At 38.2% G+C, this 15,739-nt stretch overlaps 1 protein-coding gene across 2 annotated transcripts; it reads right to left on the bottom strand.

Moving 5' to 3' along the window:
* Positions 1-594: 594 nt before the first annotated feature.
* Positions 595-14,236, bottom strand: commd7 (COMM domain containing 7). Of its 2 annotated transcripts, none has more exons than XM_062427371.1 (10): positions 14,071-14,236; positions 12,377-12,430; positions 12,029-12,131; positions 10,843-10,899; positions 10,626-10,663; positions 9,466-9,556; positions 3,513-3,562; positions 3,296-3,344; positions 1,202-1,326; positions 595-1,147 (listed from the first exon to the last, which is right to left on the bottom strand). In XM_062427371.1, exons 1-9 carry the CDS (start codon positions 14,149-14,151, stop codon positions 1,250-1,252), a joined length of 600 nt encoding a protein of 199 aa, XP_062283355.1. In that variant the 5' UTR covers positions 14,152-14,236; the 3' UTR covers positions 595-1,147; positions 1,202-1,249. The 2 variants fall into 2 exon arrangements, with proteins under 2 accessions (XP_062283355.1, XP_062283356.1); XM_062427372.1 differs by having other exon boundaries at positions 595-958; positions 1,248-1,326.
* Positions 14,237-15,739: the final 1,503 nt, after the last annotated feature.

Below are 15,739 nucleotides of genomic sequence, written 5' to 3'. Positions count from 1 at the left end.
CCCTCCTTTTCTTCCTTCCTTCTGTCCATCCTTCCCTCCTTCCTTCCTCCCTTCTTTCTTTCCTTTCCTCCCTTCCTTCCTCCCTCCTTTTCTTCCTTCCTTCTGTCCATCCTTCCATTCTTCCTCCCTTCCTTCTTTCCTCCCTTCCTCCGTCCTTTTCTTCCTTCCTTCCTTCCCTCCTTCCTCCCTTCCTTCCATCCTTCCTCCTTTCCTTTCCTCCCTTCCTTCCTCCCTCCTTTTCTTCTTTCCTTCTGTCCTTTTCTTCCTTCCTTCCATCTTTCCTTCCATCCTTCCATCTTTCCTTCCTTCCATCATTCCTTCCTTCCTTCCTTCTTTCCTTCCTTCCTTCTATCTTTCCTTCCTTCCTTCCTTCCTTCCTTGACTTGAGGACAATAGGAGGCTTAAACAGTTTTTGGGCGAGGTTTGGTTAACTCTCTCTTCATTTTACAGTATTTGTTTTGGAGTGAAGAAGAGGAAAGAATGTAATGATGATTTAAGGTTTTGTTCACGTCTGCTTCTCAAAACAAACAACAACTCTGATAACCACAGAAGAAGAAATAGGACCACAAAATGAGTCAGACAACTTTTTTAAATTTAAGTTTATTTGTAGATTTGAGTATAAACGTCCAGCAGTAAATAACAAAATGTGTTTCTATGATTAGTTTCAGTCACTTCAATGGCCCCCACCCACACACACACACACACACACACACACACACACACACACACACACACAATGACGTAAGACATACCAAACACTGCCCTGCAGCTACAGCCTGTCATGAACACACACACACACACACACACACACACACACACGCTGTTCTAGGTCACTTTTGGGAACATTACATAGACCGAAATTCAATTAGCCTTCCCCAATTAACTGGTCTTCAGTCTCAAATTTGCCCCTGAAAGTAGCCTATGACACACACACACACACACACACACACACACAGTCCTAGGTCACTTTTGGGGACATTACACAGACTTACATTCCTTTCCTGGAGACTTACCCTAACTCTAACCTGCACCACTCAACCAAAAATCACCTTTTTTCCCAATTTGGGACACAACTTTAGTCCACAATTTGGACAAACCTTCCCCAGTTAACTGGTCTGAAAGTCTGAAATTTGTCCCTGGAAGTAGCCTATACACACACACACACGCACACACACACACACACACACACACACACACACACACACACACACACACACACACACACACACACACACACACACACACACACTCAGCTGAAACACTCCATGCTGGCCTTGGCTCTCTCCATCTCGTGCAGGAAGTTGTAAAACTGAGGGAGCGTCAACTCTGGAAGCAATGAAAGAAGAAAACAGGAAACGGCAGGTAAACATAACAACTGGGTATGAATCTGTTACACTGCAACAAATAAATTAACATGTCACTTTCACTGTTTGGCATAAACAAGTTTTTATTTTCCATTTCCTGCTACATTAACGTTTGTTATATGCTTTTATGTTCTTTTAATGCCCTTTTCGTGTGAATTTACTTATTTCTTTAGTTGTAAAAGCACTTTGAGCTGCACTCTTTGTATGAAAGGTGCCATACAAATATAATTATTCATTCATTAAACCTGATTTCATTCTGATGTTAAACTGCTGGTGTCTCCTTTAGGTTTTGACCACTCAGTTATTTCTTAAACTACACGGATATAAAAGTGTGTCCATTTGCATCACCTGTGAAGAACTACAGTCTCACCTGATAATCACTCTAATCGCTGAAAATAACACAGTATAACCAGGTGGGGAGTTCGGGTCCTCTGAAATGATGCCAACGCGGAAGTAACTTAAAGCTGCATTCTATCAAAAGGCCACCAGGGGGCGACCATTTTGGTGTCAAAAGGACTTCCGTCTCTATACAGGTCAATGGAGAATTCACCAACTTCTCACTTGATTTCTAACCTCAGTAAACGTTTTCAAAATGTGTTTATGGTCTCAATCGCTAGTTTAAAGCCTTCTTCAATGCAGTATGATGTTCATTTGGGACATTTTGGCCTCCCTGATTTTATATTTGACGTTAAAGCAGGGTATGCATTAGGGCGTGGCTGATTGACAGGTTGATTGGTTCACAGGTTCAGGAGAGCGCCTCATGCTCCTCCTGATGCCCATATAAGTAGAATCCGTGTTTGTTTTTTTACCCAGCATGCACCTGAAATTTTCAAGATGGCGCTACTCAGATCCGATACTATTCGCTTCCAAGCAGCAGTCCATAAATCAATGGGTGACGTCACGGATGTTACGTCCATTTTATATACAGTCTATGAGTATAACACATCCATCCATTAACATCTAACCCTTTAAAAACACTGGTGATGCTATTTTACAGATCCTTTATTTTACACCTATTTCTTGAAAAAAAAAATTGCGCAATTTGCAGGAATTTAACAATTAATTCTTTAAAACGTTTTACAGAATTTTGCACAAATTGTTTGACAAATGGGAACAAGTGTTTGTACGTTCGCCTCATTAGTTTGGGGTTCATACGTTGTTGTTAATTTGCAACATTTCCTAATAAATTAGACTTTTAAAAATAGGATTGTTTCCCCTGTTTTTCCTTTGAAATAGTTACTGGTATGTACTTTAGTACTATAAAGGAAATGCACTCACTATAAAGTCTTTAAGGAAGAATCTAATATGCTCATATGTAGTTTGACGCACAGAACTACAGTTATGTATATAAATGTGTGTGTGTGGACTAGATGCTAATTATATATATTTTAAATTCTGAGCTCATTTCCCTCTGGAGATATGAACATTTTCTACCTGTTAATTTGCACTTTGTACTTTGTCTTCTTTAAGATCTGCTCATAAGTTCTCAGTTACTCTGGTTTGTTTTCTACCCACTGTGTGTTTGTGCATCTCTCACATGAAGAAACTCAACATCAGAAAATGATGAGAGTAAATTAAAATATCAAATCTCGGTGGGTCAAACTGGATTTCCCCTCCCTCCACTGACTGGTATTATAAACTGTTGGTTGCTGTTGATTTTAATATCTTCCTGCTTGGGTTAAACAACACAGCAGCAGAAAGGATTTGAGTTAAATAATCAAACATCACATATTTACATATCAGATCTGTTTCTTGACCTGTTTAATATTCTTGAAACGGTTTCAAATATGTAAACAACTTCAGGTACAACCCTCAGATCAGGTTAGACAGATTTCTGCAGCCACTTGAACGTTCTTGCCAAATACGAAAGATTATCAAAATGTGGTCAGCCTTGGTTTTTTTTTTGTCTGTATTGGCAGAGACTCACTCACCCATGTAGACGTTTTCGGTGGAATTCCCCTTTCTGACAACAAGCTTCAACTGCAAGAGGACAAAGTTTGTGATCAACAAACTGAAACATGAACAAAGAGGTGTGTAAGTCTGTGCGCGTGTGTGTGTGTGTGTGTGCGTGTGTGTGTGTGTGTGTGTGTGTGTGTGTGTGCGCGTGTGTGTGTGTGTGTGTGTGCAGGGTTTACACAGCCGTCATACCTGCAGAAAGATGTTGCCCACTTTCTGAATTTCACTGGTGCCAACAGTCACTGTAAGGGGGGAGAGGAGGGGGGGGCAGAAAACACAATTAAAATACTTTCCTACATGCAAACTGACCATTATGAAAACACAACCAAGGACAAATTAAAGCTATCACTAATTGTTCCTCACCTAAAGCGAGGTTACAATGTCTATTAAACATTGCAATTACAGTTAAAGACAAATAACGTTTGTTACATGTGGTGCAACTTCATGAACATTAGGTAATAATAATCGCTCGTTAGATTGAATCATATCCGCATCAATATTTAAACTGGCATTAACTGATTTTTTGGCCCGTTGCCAGCAGAAAAAAGTTAAGTTGATACGTTGAACTTATTACCACATCCAGCACTTACTTAGTCCAATATTCACTCTCTTTTAGCTCTGTTTTTTACTCTCTACCAGCTTCCTGAGGGAAATATCTGGAGCTCTTTAGCTGCTAAATGCTCCACTATGTTCACCAGCTAACTGTGTGTGTTTGCTGTTTGGTGCTGAGCAGGTAGAGCACAGTGGATTTTTACAGTTTTTACTCTGAAATTGACGCTATTAGAGCGCTGAGAGTGAACCAAAACATTAAAGTTGCAGACAGACAGCTAAACAATGAGCTGAAACTCACTATAAAGCTCTGTAAAGCTGCAGAGTCTCTGATAATTCTCTGTAGATTCATCACTACGAGACACGACCAACACATTACACTTTATACTCCATTATTATAAATATATCAATAAATGTATCTATCATTGCTTTAAGCTCTTAGTCATCCACATATTTAACACCAGACGTGTGAATCATCATCATTGCCTACTTTTCCAGTTCAGTGATCCACAGGTTGTCGTCTTTGCCGTTTGGGATTTTTACAGCTTTTTTACTCTGAAATCGACGCTATGAGAGAGCTGAGAGTGAACCGAAACAGTAAAGTTTCAATCGGACAGCTAAATAATGAGCTGAAATTCTTTATAAAGCTCCGTAAAGCTGCAGAGTCTCTGATAATTCTCTGTAGATTCATCACTATGACGCACAAACACATTACACACTGACAGATCAGACACAATACTGATCAGAGCAGCTAAATAACCTCTTAAGCTGCTTTAATCAGAACGTATGAGAAATGAGCTGCTCTTAGTGATAAAACCACAGAGAATCATCATCAACTCTTCAACTTTACTGACATTTTTAGCCTCTTTTAGCTCATTGATAAATTATTAGCTCTGATAAAACCCCTGTACACTACCTGCTCAGTTAGCTGTAGACTAGCTGGTGAACATAGAGGAGCATTTAGCAGCTTAAAGAGCTCTAGATATTTCCCTCGGGTGGTTAGTAAAGAGCAAACATAGCCACAGTGAATATCGGACATCTGCTGGATGTTTAAGAGAACAGCTATCTTCTAAAAACTCTGAAAAAAATGGATGAATTCAGCTCTAAAAACTCACTTTGATAAGAAGACTTTCATTGTTTTTCTTGTTTGACTCAGTTGTTTTATCTGCACAGCTTTTGTTTGGTTTAGCTTTTCTTACCTGGAACTACAGCTGGGTCATGTCCAGGATATATAAGGGTTAGGTAATATTGTGATAAGGGACAATAAATGATTGTGATAAGTGACTTTGTTTATAATAGCGTGATATGTCAGGATTGTGTTCTCTGATTGCGAGGTGCTGTTAAACTCAGCTCTAAAATAACTGACAAAAGATGTGTGATACAGTTTAATACTGAACAAGTCTGAACATGTCCGTCATGACCACCACACTAACGCCATCGGGAATATGTTTGAGACTCCATGCATGTAAAATATGAACAAGAAATACACCACTATACTGTTGTCACATATAAACCATCAGTAGGGGTAATTTAGCAGAATGTAATGATTTGGTACCGCAAACAATAACACTAACGCTAACACTAGCTCGCTAACTAGCTCATCGTCATTACTGGTAAGTGTGCAACGGCGGCCATGTTTGATTTGAGACACTAACCTGTTGAAATTTGCCCGCTACCCAGGTAAGTACACAGTGTGCTAACAGAAGTATGTGATCTGAGACACAGTGTATCATAGTCTGTGAACTTAAAATGTTCCAGTTGACTGAAATAAAGCATGAATGATCATCACATGTGCATCACTAATGATTGTTTCTCACAAATGTCTTTAATTATATTTTGCATGCAACAACTTTTACCCAAAATAAATAAAAAAAACTATTTAGAGATATTTCATATTTAAGATCTGAACCCTGCCAGGCTCTTTATAAACACTCAGATTAAGGAGATGATCCTTTTGAATAAGACCTTTGAAGCATGCAGAACCAACACTGGCTCTCAGACTAGTCTGGACCAGCGGCTTTCAATCCTATTTTTGCCAAAGCTACACCAAAGGGCACAAGCCAAACTCCTGAGGCACGCCTGTAATCATCACCCTGCAAAACAGCCTCTATAACATATTTCATCACTCCGTAAACGCCTATTTTTTTTATTCAATGCCAAATACAATTTAAACAGCTATATTACTCATTAAATATTTATTAAGAAAATAATTCAAGAAGTCATTTGAACCAGTGTTAAATTACATCAAAGCAGTAACACACCCACTTGAACTTATTACTTGAAACCATAGACTGTATATAAAATGGACGTAACATCCGTGACGTCACCCATTGGTTTGTGGACTGCTGCTTGGAAACCAATAGTTTTGGATCTGGGCAGCACCATCTTGAAAATTTCCGGTGCATGCGTGCGACCATGATTCATCTTGAAATAAATTAATTTACTTAACACGCTTCACATCTTTTTTTTTTACAAGTTTTCAGTAATATAAAGTGTTTGGAAACAAAGTATTTTCATTTTTTAAATTTTTTTTTTGTAAATGATGATCTTTTATTTATATAAGATATTTCAAGATGAATCATGGTCGCACCACATGACTTTTTTTAAGGCCAGTGCCAATTAATCTTGATAAACCCACTAAAATCACTTAATTTCACATTTATAATATGAATCTTCAGGAACACAACATTCTGAATGTTTGAACTACTGCATTAGATATGCTTGTTTTTATTATTCTAAAATTGAGTTGTTGTAAATCCTTATACGTCATTGACCCTTATATTGTTATAATGATTTCTGATTATCACAACATCCCCACGGCAGACAGTTTGGGAAGCAACCGGCCTGAGACGCACAGACAACATGCAGAGACACAGTGTGTTTGCATGTCAATAAACGGCACAGTTCAGTTAAAGCACAGCAGACTGCAGCATGTAGCCCCCCCCCCCTCATAAACTGAACATCAGCTCCACAAAAGCTTTCAAAGGTGATGCTAATGACTGTCCCTGCCTTGTGTATTAACATTTCTATTACCTGTGAGTGTTTGGAGTCATTAGGCTGAATGATTTAAACAGTGAAGCCTGCTGTGCACATCTGAGGTGTTTAAATGAGACTGAGGCTCAGATAAAGCCGTAGAGGAGCAATAAATGATGCTAATGACTGTGTTAGACTTCATAAATATGTACATCTGAGGAGGAGAGAAAACTGAAGCGGAGCATCTTTAACATGAAGTCCTGCAACTATGTTCACAAGCTGTCTTCTTATTTCCTCCTGAAGTTACATTAGGGAGGATTTTAATGTAAAATACATCAATATTAATCATGACTGGACTTATAATTAACTTAGAAGTTCATTAAAAGCTAAATATGATGTGGTTTCCTTTTCTTTTTTTAACACTGTTTTTATTGTGTTTTTAACTAACTTGGAAAACTACATTTAAAGTTATAGTTTAATAACAAACAGCATATAATATATAGACAGATTTTGAAGTTGTAACAATAGAGGAAAAGAAAACAGCTGAATAAAAAAGGTAAATAATGATACTACATTAAATTAAATGAAAAGTAAAAAGTTAATTAATAAAAAAGGAGCGGACGTCTGTAAACAATGTGATATATATCTATAGAGGGTCTGTATAAAGAGTAAATGGGTAAGTAGTAGTAAAAGTGGTTATTAATGGTCTGTGACAAATAAAGTACCTTTTTAAAAATAACTATTAATATTTCAGCTTCTGGTCTGGTTAAAGTGATTTATAAAAGTTGAACATATTTTACAGAATCTACCCTTTTGTCCTTTCACTGAAAATGTTATTTCCTCTTAAACCAGCAGTCAGGTGTCCATATGAACAGTAAAAGAAGTTTTCCTCTCTGTAATCATTCCTCCTGTTCATACTGACTATTAAAATCCTTCAAATGTGTTTTCAATGTAAAGTGATGGAGGACAAAATCCACAAATTCATTATAAAGTAGATGAACAGCTTCTATTGAGCTTCATCAGTCTGAGTTAGTCATATCAAGTGATATCTGACACATTTACAGTCTTTTTTAGCATCAGATTCCCTCTTAGTGTTTCCCTGTTGAGCTGTGGCGTAACCATAGTAACAAAAAGACTTTGGTACTAAAAACACTGTAACGTTGAAACATAGAAGATGAAGATTTGACTCATTTGGACGACTGAAGCTTCATATTAGCTTCAGATCAACTTTTAACCTTCCTGTCGTCCTCCCGGGTCAAATTGACCCCGTCTGTTTTGACTGTTCCTTCTTCCTTCCCTTCCTTCCTTCCGTCTGTACTTCCTCCCTCCCTCCCTCCTTCCTTCTTTCCTCCCTCCCCCCTCCTTCCTTTCCTCCCTCCTTTCATTCCTTCTTCCTTCTTTCTTCCCTTCCTTCCTTCCATCTGTACTTCCTCCCTCCCCTTTCTCCCCTCCTTCTTTCCTTCCCTCCTTCCTTTCCTTCCTCCCCTCCTTCTTTCCTCCCTCCTTCCTTCTCTCTTTCTTTCCTCTGTCCTTCTTTCCTTCCTTCCTCTTTTTCTTCCTTCCCCCCTCCTTTCCTTCCTTCTTCCTTCCTCCCCCCTCCTTCCTTTCCTCCCTCCTTTCATTCCTTCTTCCTTCTTTCTTCCCTTCCTTCCTTCCGTCTGTACTTCCTCCCTCCCCCTTTCTCCCCTCCTTCTTTCCTTCCCTCCTTCCTTTCCTTCCTCCCCTCCTTCTTTCCTCCCTCCTTCCTTCTCTCTTTCTTTCCTCTGTCCTTCTTTCCTTCCTTCCTCTTTTTCTTCCTTCCTCCCTCCTTTCCTTCCTTCTTCCTCCCTCCCTCCCTCCCTCCTTCCTTCTTTCCTCCCTCCCTCCTTCTTTTCCTCCCTCCTTTCATTCCTTCTTCCTTCCCTTCCTTCCATCTGTACTTCCTCCCTCCCCTTTCTTCCCTCCTTCTTTCCTTCCCTCCTTCCTTTCCTTCCGCACTTCCTTCCTCTCCTTCCTCCCCTCCTTCTTTCTTTCTTTCCTCTTTTTCTTCCTTCCTCCCTCCTTTCCTTCCTCCCTCCTTTCCTTCCTTCTTCCTTCCTCCCTCTTTCCTTCCTTCCTTCTTTCCTCCCTCCCTCCCTCCCTCCTTTCATTCCTTCTTCCTTCCTTCCACCCTTCCTTCCTTCCTCCCTCCTTTCTTTCTTTCCTCCCTTCCTTCTTTCTTCCTCCCTCCCTTTCTTCCTTCCTTCCCTCCTTCCTCCCTTCCTTCCTCCCTCCTTTCCTTCCTTCTTTCCTCCCTCCCTCCTTTCATTCCTTCTTCCTTCCTTCCGCCCTTCCTTCCTTCCTCCCTCCTTTCTTTCCTCCGTTCCTTCTTTCTTCCTCCCTCCCTTTCTTCCCTCCTTCCTCCCTCCCTTTCTTCCTTCCCTCCTTTCCTTCCTCCATCCTTTCCTTCCTTCCTTGACTCGAGGACAACAGGAGGGTTAAATACATTTTTGCACAGAAGGAGGATCTTCTAATGGTCGGTATGAACAGGAGGAATTATTACAGCAAGAAAAAAAACAGCTTTAATGTTAATTTCAGCTCCTGACTGTTGATTTAAGACAGACTCTGTACTCTGGACTAGTTTTGTTATTTTAGTTCATCTTACCTCCAAACTTCCACTCCATGTCCACCAGCTGGTTGACCATCAGCGTCTGTCTGACAGCGAGTCTGGACAACACTGCGGAGTTCTCCCCCCACTGAGAAACACAACATAATGTCACAAATAATGATTCCTGAGCTTAATAAATGATTAAAAAAACATTGGATTTAAAGGTCGGAGGGCAACTGTAAGTTTATGTTATTATGAGCCATTTATGTTCTTTATCATCTGTTTTAACTGAATGTAAAAGATAAAGTTGAACTTGTCCACTGGAGGCAAATTTATGAACATTAATAACTTTATTTTCATCAAAAGTTGTGTAGAAATGCATTTGACATCCTTGTTGTTTCCCTGTCTGTCTTTCCTCCCTCCCTCCTTCCTTCTCGCTTTCTTTCCTTCCTCTCCCTCCCTCCCCCCTTCTTTCCTCCCCCTTACCTTCCTCCCTTCCTTCTTTCCTCCCTTCCTCTTTTCCTTTCCTCCCTCCCTCCCTCCTACCTTCCTTCCTCCTTTCCTCGCTTCCTTCCTTCCTCCTACCTTCCTTCCTCCTTTCTCCCTTCCTTCCTCCTTTCCTTCCTTCTTCCTCCCTCCCTCCCTCCTACCTTCCTTCCTCCTTTCCTTTCCTCCCTTCCTTCCTCCCTCCTACCTTCCTTCCTCCCTTCCTTCTTTCCTTCCTTCCTTTCTCCTTCCCTCCCTCCCTCCTTCATTCCTCCCCCCTATCTTCCTCCCTTCCCTCCCTCCCTCCTTCATTCCTCCCCCCTATCTTCCTCCCTTCCTTCTTTCCTACCTTCCTGTTTTCCTTTCTCCTTCCCTCCCTCGTTCTTTCCTCCCCCCTACCTTCCCTTTCTCCTTCCCTCCCTCCTTCCTTCTTTCCTTCCTCCTGTCCTTCCTCCCTCCCTCCCTCCTTCTTTCCTTCCTTCCTCCCTTCCTTTCTCCTTCCCTCCCTCCTTCCTTCTTTCCTCCTTTCCTTTCCCTTCCTTCCTTCCTTCTTTCCTCCTTTCCTTTCTCCCTTCCTTCCTCCCTCCTTTCCTTCCTTCCTCCTCCCTCCCTTCCTTGACTCGAGGACAACAGGAGGGTTAAATGTTGCTGAACAAGTAACATAAAAGCTTCAAACTTACTCTACCTAAAATATAAAATAAAACATCAATCACACATTGAAGGAGTTTTACCTGCTGTGAGAAGTGAGCCGCCTTGTCCTCGTTTAGTCCTGCAGGGGTCAATAAAACAGGTCTCAGTTTATTGTATAACAATTTCCACAATAATGAGGGAAAATACCACGATAAGACTTATCAACATGACAGTATCCTGCAGCCATACTTAACCCCTGTTTTTAACGCAAACCCTGTTAATGATTGACTCAGAGAAGTAAAAGATACAGATGTGTACCTAACGTCTCCAGGTCGGCTTTGATCTGCTCGGCTGTCAGGTTTTTCTTCAGGGCTCCTGAGGAGATAACGGCACGGAAACTGTCATGAGTGTGAGGTTGAGGGGTTGTGGGAAAGTTAAAAAAAAACTAGAGCATGCATGTGTGTGTCTTCATAAGAGAGAAAGGTGAGTTTAAAAGGTTCAACCAGCTACACTGAAGTCTGATGTCTGATGGCAGAAAACGTTCCAACAGCTGCAAACATCATGAGACTTTAATGTTTCTCCTTCAGGGCGTCTCAAATCTCTTCTTCCTGTTCTTACACTTAATATTTTGACTGCATAAGTGGATGGTGCATTCAAAACAGGTCAAAAAGTTGAGTGTGTAACTATGGACACTTCTAGCCATCAGTAGGTTTATTGGGTTCATTTAGCAGAATGTAATGATAATGTGATAGATAGATTGATTTGAGACACTAATCTGTTGAAATGTGCCCATTATGCAAGAAGTATGTGATTTGAGACACAGTGACAGAGCTTTCTAATGTTCCCAGTTTGCATTTGTTCAAAGTTCAACTATCTTTTAATGAGAGGAGACACAGAGAGACACATTTCTACACCAACAAAAGCAGGAAAACAGACTTTTGCTTATTGGCTTTCTTGTTGAGATTCCGCCTTAAAGTCTGTACGTTAAATATGAAGCTACACACTGCAGTGGATTAGCTTAGCTTAGCATAAAGACTGGAATCAGAGGGAAACAGCTAGCTTGGCTCTGGCCTATCAGCACCTTATTAACATTAAATGTCACCCAGTGCAGCAGTGTGGCTCATTGACATGTTTTTAATAGTTTCTGGACAACAACAGCACAGAGGAATAAGATATATCAGACTTTGGATGCTTGTTAGCAGATCTATTCATTGTTGGTTTGGATCCAAATGATAACACACAGAGAGTCTTCAGTCTTATCCTTTAACATTTATTGTGGATAATGAAGGAAATCTGCAGCTGACGGGACATTACCAACAAAATTCCCACTTCATTAACCAAATCTACCATCTGGAAACAACTGGATTTATTATGTTCGCATTAGTGTGTGTGTGTGTGTGTGTGTGTGTGTGTGTGTGTGTGTGTGTGTGTGTGTGTGTGTGTGTGTGTGTGTGTGTGTGTGTGTGTGTGTGTGTGTGTGTGTGTGTGTGTGTGTGTCTCCCACCCTGCGGCACCAGGAGGACGCTCTTCATCAGGTTCCTCAGAGGACCGGCGCTCATCCCGTTTTCTCCGGCGAACTCATTGAGCTGCTGCATGAACCTCTCCGACTACACACAGACACACACACACACACACACACACACAGACACACACACACACAAAACCCCCCCGACATGAATTAATTTGCACATGCACACAATGGTACAGGCAATATTTTACCTCGGTTCAGTTATCAAGGCTAATCACTGAGTCCAAAGTCCCATTAACATCAAAATTGTGTGTGCGTGTGTATGTGTGTGTGTGTGTGTGTGTGTGTGTGTGCATGTGTGTGTGTGTGTGTGTGCATGCTAACCTCTTTAGGCTCCAGCAGGAACTGGAACAGAATTTCAATCAGGCGAAGAAATTGCTGCAAAACAAACGGGAGGGAAAAGTATAAAAACCTACTTCATGTCTGTAAAGAAATGTTCAGCTGTGTTTTAACTTCCATCATCATTTCATATCGAAGTAATTTCAACTTCTATTTAAAGTTTTATCAACAACTCATGGTGTCTTTGTCCTGTACAGTGTGGTGGTTTATTACAATGACTCATTTCTAATATCATAATTTAGTAGAAACTTCATTTAAAACATGAGAAAAGCCGCTGAGACACATTTAAAGGACCATCCAAAAGCACACCTGGCTAGTGTTATTGACAGGTGCGTCGGCGGAGTGAATACGTACTGAAAAGGGAAAAAAGGTCAAAAAGACATCTGTTCCCATTTGTCAGCATTAACGTGAAGAAGGTCAGAGCAAGTGTGTCTTAAAACAACAGAAGAAGAACATGTTTCAACGTTCATTTGGGCTGCTGACTGTGAACGCCTCCTTTAAATCAAACTCTACACTCACTGTTTATAATATGAATGGCAGCGGTGGAAAGTAACTAAGTACATTTACTCAAGTACTTCACTTAAGTGTGGAGTCCAATTCCTGGTTCTTAGTATTAGTATTAATAATCTAATGATGTCATAATAATAATATATCAGTCAGAGGACCAAACCACTACTTTGACTGTAATACTGCAGACTACATCACTCATAATACTGCAGTACTTTTACTGTAATACTGCATACTACATCACTCATAATACTGCAGTACTTTTACTGTAATACTGCATACTACATCACTCATAATACTGCAGTACTTTTACTGTAATACTGCATACTACATCGCTCATAATACTGCAGTACTTTACTGTAATACTGCATACTACATCGCTCATAATACTGCAGTACTTTACTGTAATACTGCATACTACATCGCTCATAATACTGCAGTACTTTTACTGTAATACTGCATACTACATCGCTCATAATGCTGCAGTACTTTAATGTAATACTGCATACTACATCGCTCATAATGCTGCAGTACTTTACTGTAATACTGCATACTACATCGCTCATAATACTGCAGTACTTTTACTGTAATACTGCATACTACATCGCTCATAATACTGCAGTACTTTTACTGTAATACTGCATACTACATCGCTCATAATACTGCAGTACTTTTACTGTAATACTGCATACTACATCGCTCATAATGCTGCAGTACTTTTACTGTAATACTGCATACTACATCGCTCATAATACTGCAGTACTTTTACTGTAATACTGCATACTACATCGCTCATAATACTGCAGTACTTTTACTGTAATACTGCATACTACATCACTCATAATACTGCAGTACTTTTACTGTAATACTGCATACTACATCGCTCATAATACTGCAGTACTTTTACTTGTATTATATTTTATTATCTGTAGTAATTGATGTTTTCAGTCACATGATTCACACTCAGCTGTGTTGTGTTCACTGACAGCTCAGAAAATTGTCTATTGCATCATTTTAATTAAACATAAAGCTTCACACACTCACATATAATCAGATAAAAGCTTCATGAGTCATATTTAAATCTCAGAAAGCAGCTGAGACGCTTTCTGAGTCTCTTTCTCTCTCTCTGAATAAATGATGCAGTGTTTCGGGGTAAACCTGCAGATTTTTACCTGCTCGTTGAGTTTGTTCATATTCTGGAAGTCGGTGCTGACAGAGTCCGGTAAAACATCTTTAGTGAAGTGAAGCTGCATCTTTTTAATCTTCAAAGTTTCCTTAGAAAATAGTAAAAAAATGATTTTAAAAAATCGTCAGAGTTGCTTTAAGAATGTAGCTGTGGAGTCCAATTCCTGGTTCTTCACTGCGCATGCGTCTCACATGACCGTCTGAAGTACGTAACGTGTGAAAGAAATTAAAGGAACAGTAATAATAAAATAAAATAAAATAAAATGAATGAAATAAAAATAACATAAAATAATATAAAATAATATAAAATCATATAAAATAATATAAAATAAAATATAAATAAAATAAAATAAAACAAAAAATACAGTAAATAAAATAAAATAAATGAAATAAAATAACATAATATAAAATATAAAATATAAAATATAAAATATAAAATATAAAATATAAAATATAAAATATAAAATAAAATAAAACAAAAAATACAGTAAATAAAATAAAATAAAACAAAAAATACAGTAAATAAAATAAAATAAAAAGAATGAAATAAAATAACATAAAATAAAATAATATAAAATAATATAAAATAATATAAAATAAAATATAAAATATAAAATATAAAATATAAAATATAAAATATAAAATATAAAATATAAAATATAAAATATAAAATATAAAATATAAAATAAATGAAAATAAAATAAAACAAAAAATACAGTAAATAAAATAAAATAAAATGAATAATAATAATAGTATAAAAACACTACTACTACTTCTACTAATAATGATGATGATAATGATAATAATATAAACATAAAAATAATAATGACAGTTTGGACCGTTTTTAAGGGTCACAAGATTAATCTGAGGGGTCGTCAGATGATTGAGAGGGTTAGAAAAGAAGAAGTGAAATGTTTCCTCTTTAGGCCTCAAACAGTCATTTATATATATATATATATATATTTGACACCATGTAAGGCAAGTTTGAGAACCACTGGTTTAATTTTTAATAATGCAGTGTAATTTAATGTACAGTAAGCAACAAGGAGAGTCTCACAATGTAAAATGTTAAAATGTAAAAAAAAACAATGCAGTGTATAATCTAATCAACAGTTACATCACTTTTTCACACCCTTTGTATCCTGTTTACAGTTTACAGAAACAATTGCACCTCTATATAATCATTTATTGTGTATATTTCTTGTTATTCTGTGTAATTACACTAAACTACAGTCATTATCTTTGTATGTCGAAACATATTTGACCAATAAAAATGATTCTGATTCAGATTTTTATGTGAAATCTTCATCTGAAAAGTCACTTAAGCTGCAAAACAAATATTTAGTGGAATAGAAAGTACAATATTTCTCTCTGAAATGGAGAGGAAGTATAAAGTAGCACAAAATGGGAAATACTCCAGTAAAGTAGCTACAAGTCTCTTCTTAACACATTTGCACAGACTCTCGAGTTATAAGCTGCAATTATTTATTTATTTATTGTATATATTATTTCAAACTTTGTTGAAACCTTGTTGCTTATTGCTTTGTCTTTATTTTATTGTCTTTTTAAAGTCTGTGAAGCACTTTGTAACAAATGTTTTTAAAGGTGCCATAAACAAACAACAAACAACGTTATTAGAATAATTTCTTTAAAAAA

The sequence above is a fragment of the Scomber scombrus genome, chromosome 10, assembly GCF_963691925.1.
Source record: "Scomber scombrus chromosome 10, fScoSco1.1, whole genome shotgun sequence".
Classification (NCBI taxonomy): Eukaryota; Metazoa; Chordata; class Actinopteri; order Scombriformes; family Scombridae; genus Scomber; species Scomber scombrus.
This window is presented reverse-complemented; position numbering and strand designations above follow the sequence as displayed.

What these genes read in the sequence shown, in the direction of transcription:
- commd7 (XM_062427371.1), bottom strand. Translation starts at nt 14,151, where the DNA reads ATGCAGCTTCACTTCACTAAAGATGTTTTACCGGACTCTGTCAGCACC. An exon ending in AGCCGACCTGGAGACGTTAG is followed by an intron (nt 10,664 to 10,842) that starts GTACACATCTGT and finishes TGACCCCTGCAG; the next exon opens with GACTAAACGAGGACAAGGCG. An exon ending in CACCGAAAACGTCTACATGG is followed by an intron (nt 1,327 to 3,295) that starts GTGAGTGAGTCT and finishes CATTGCTTCCAG; the next exon opens with AGTTGACGCTCCCTCAGTTT.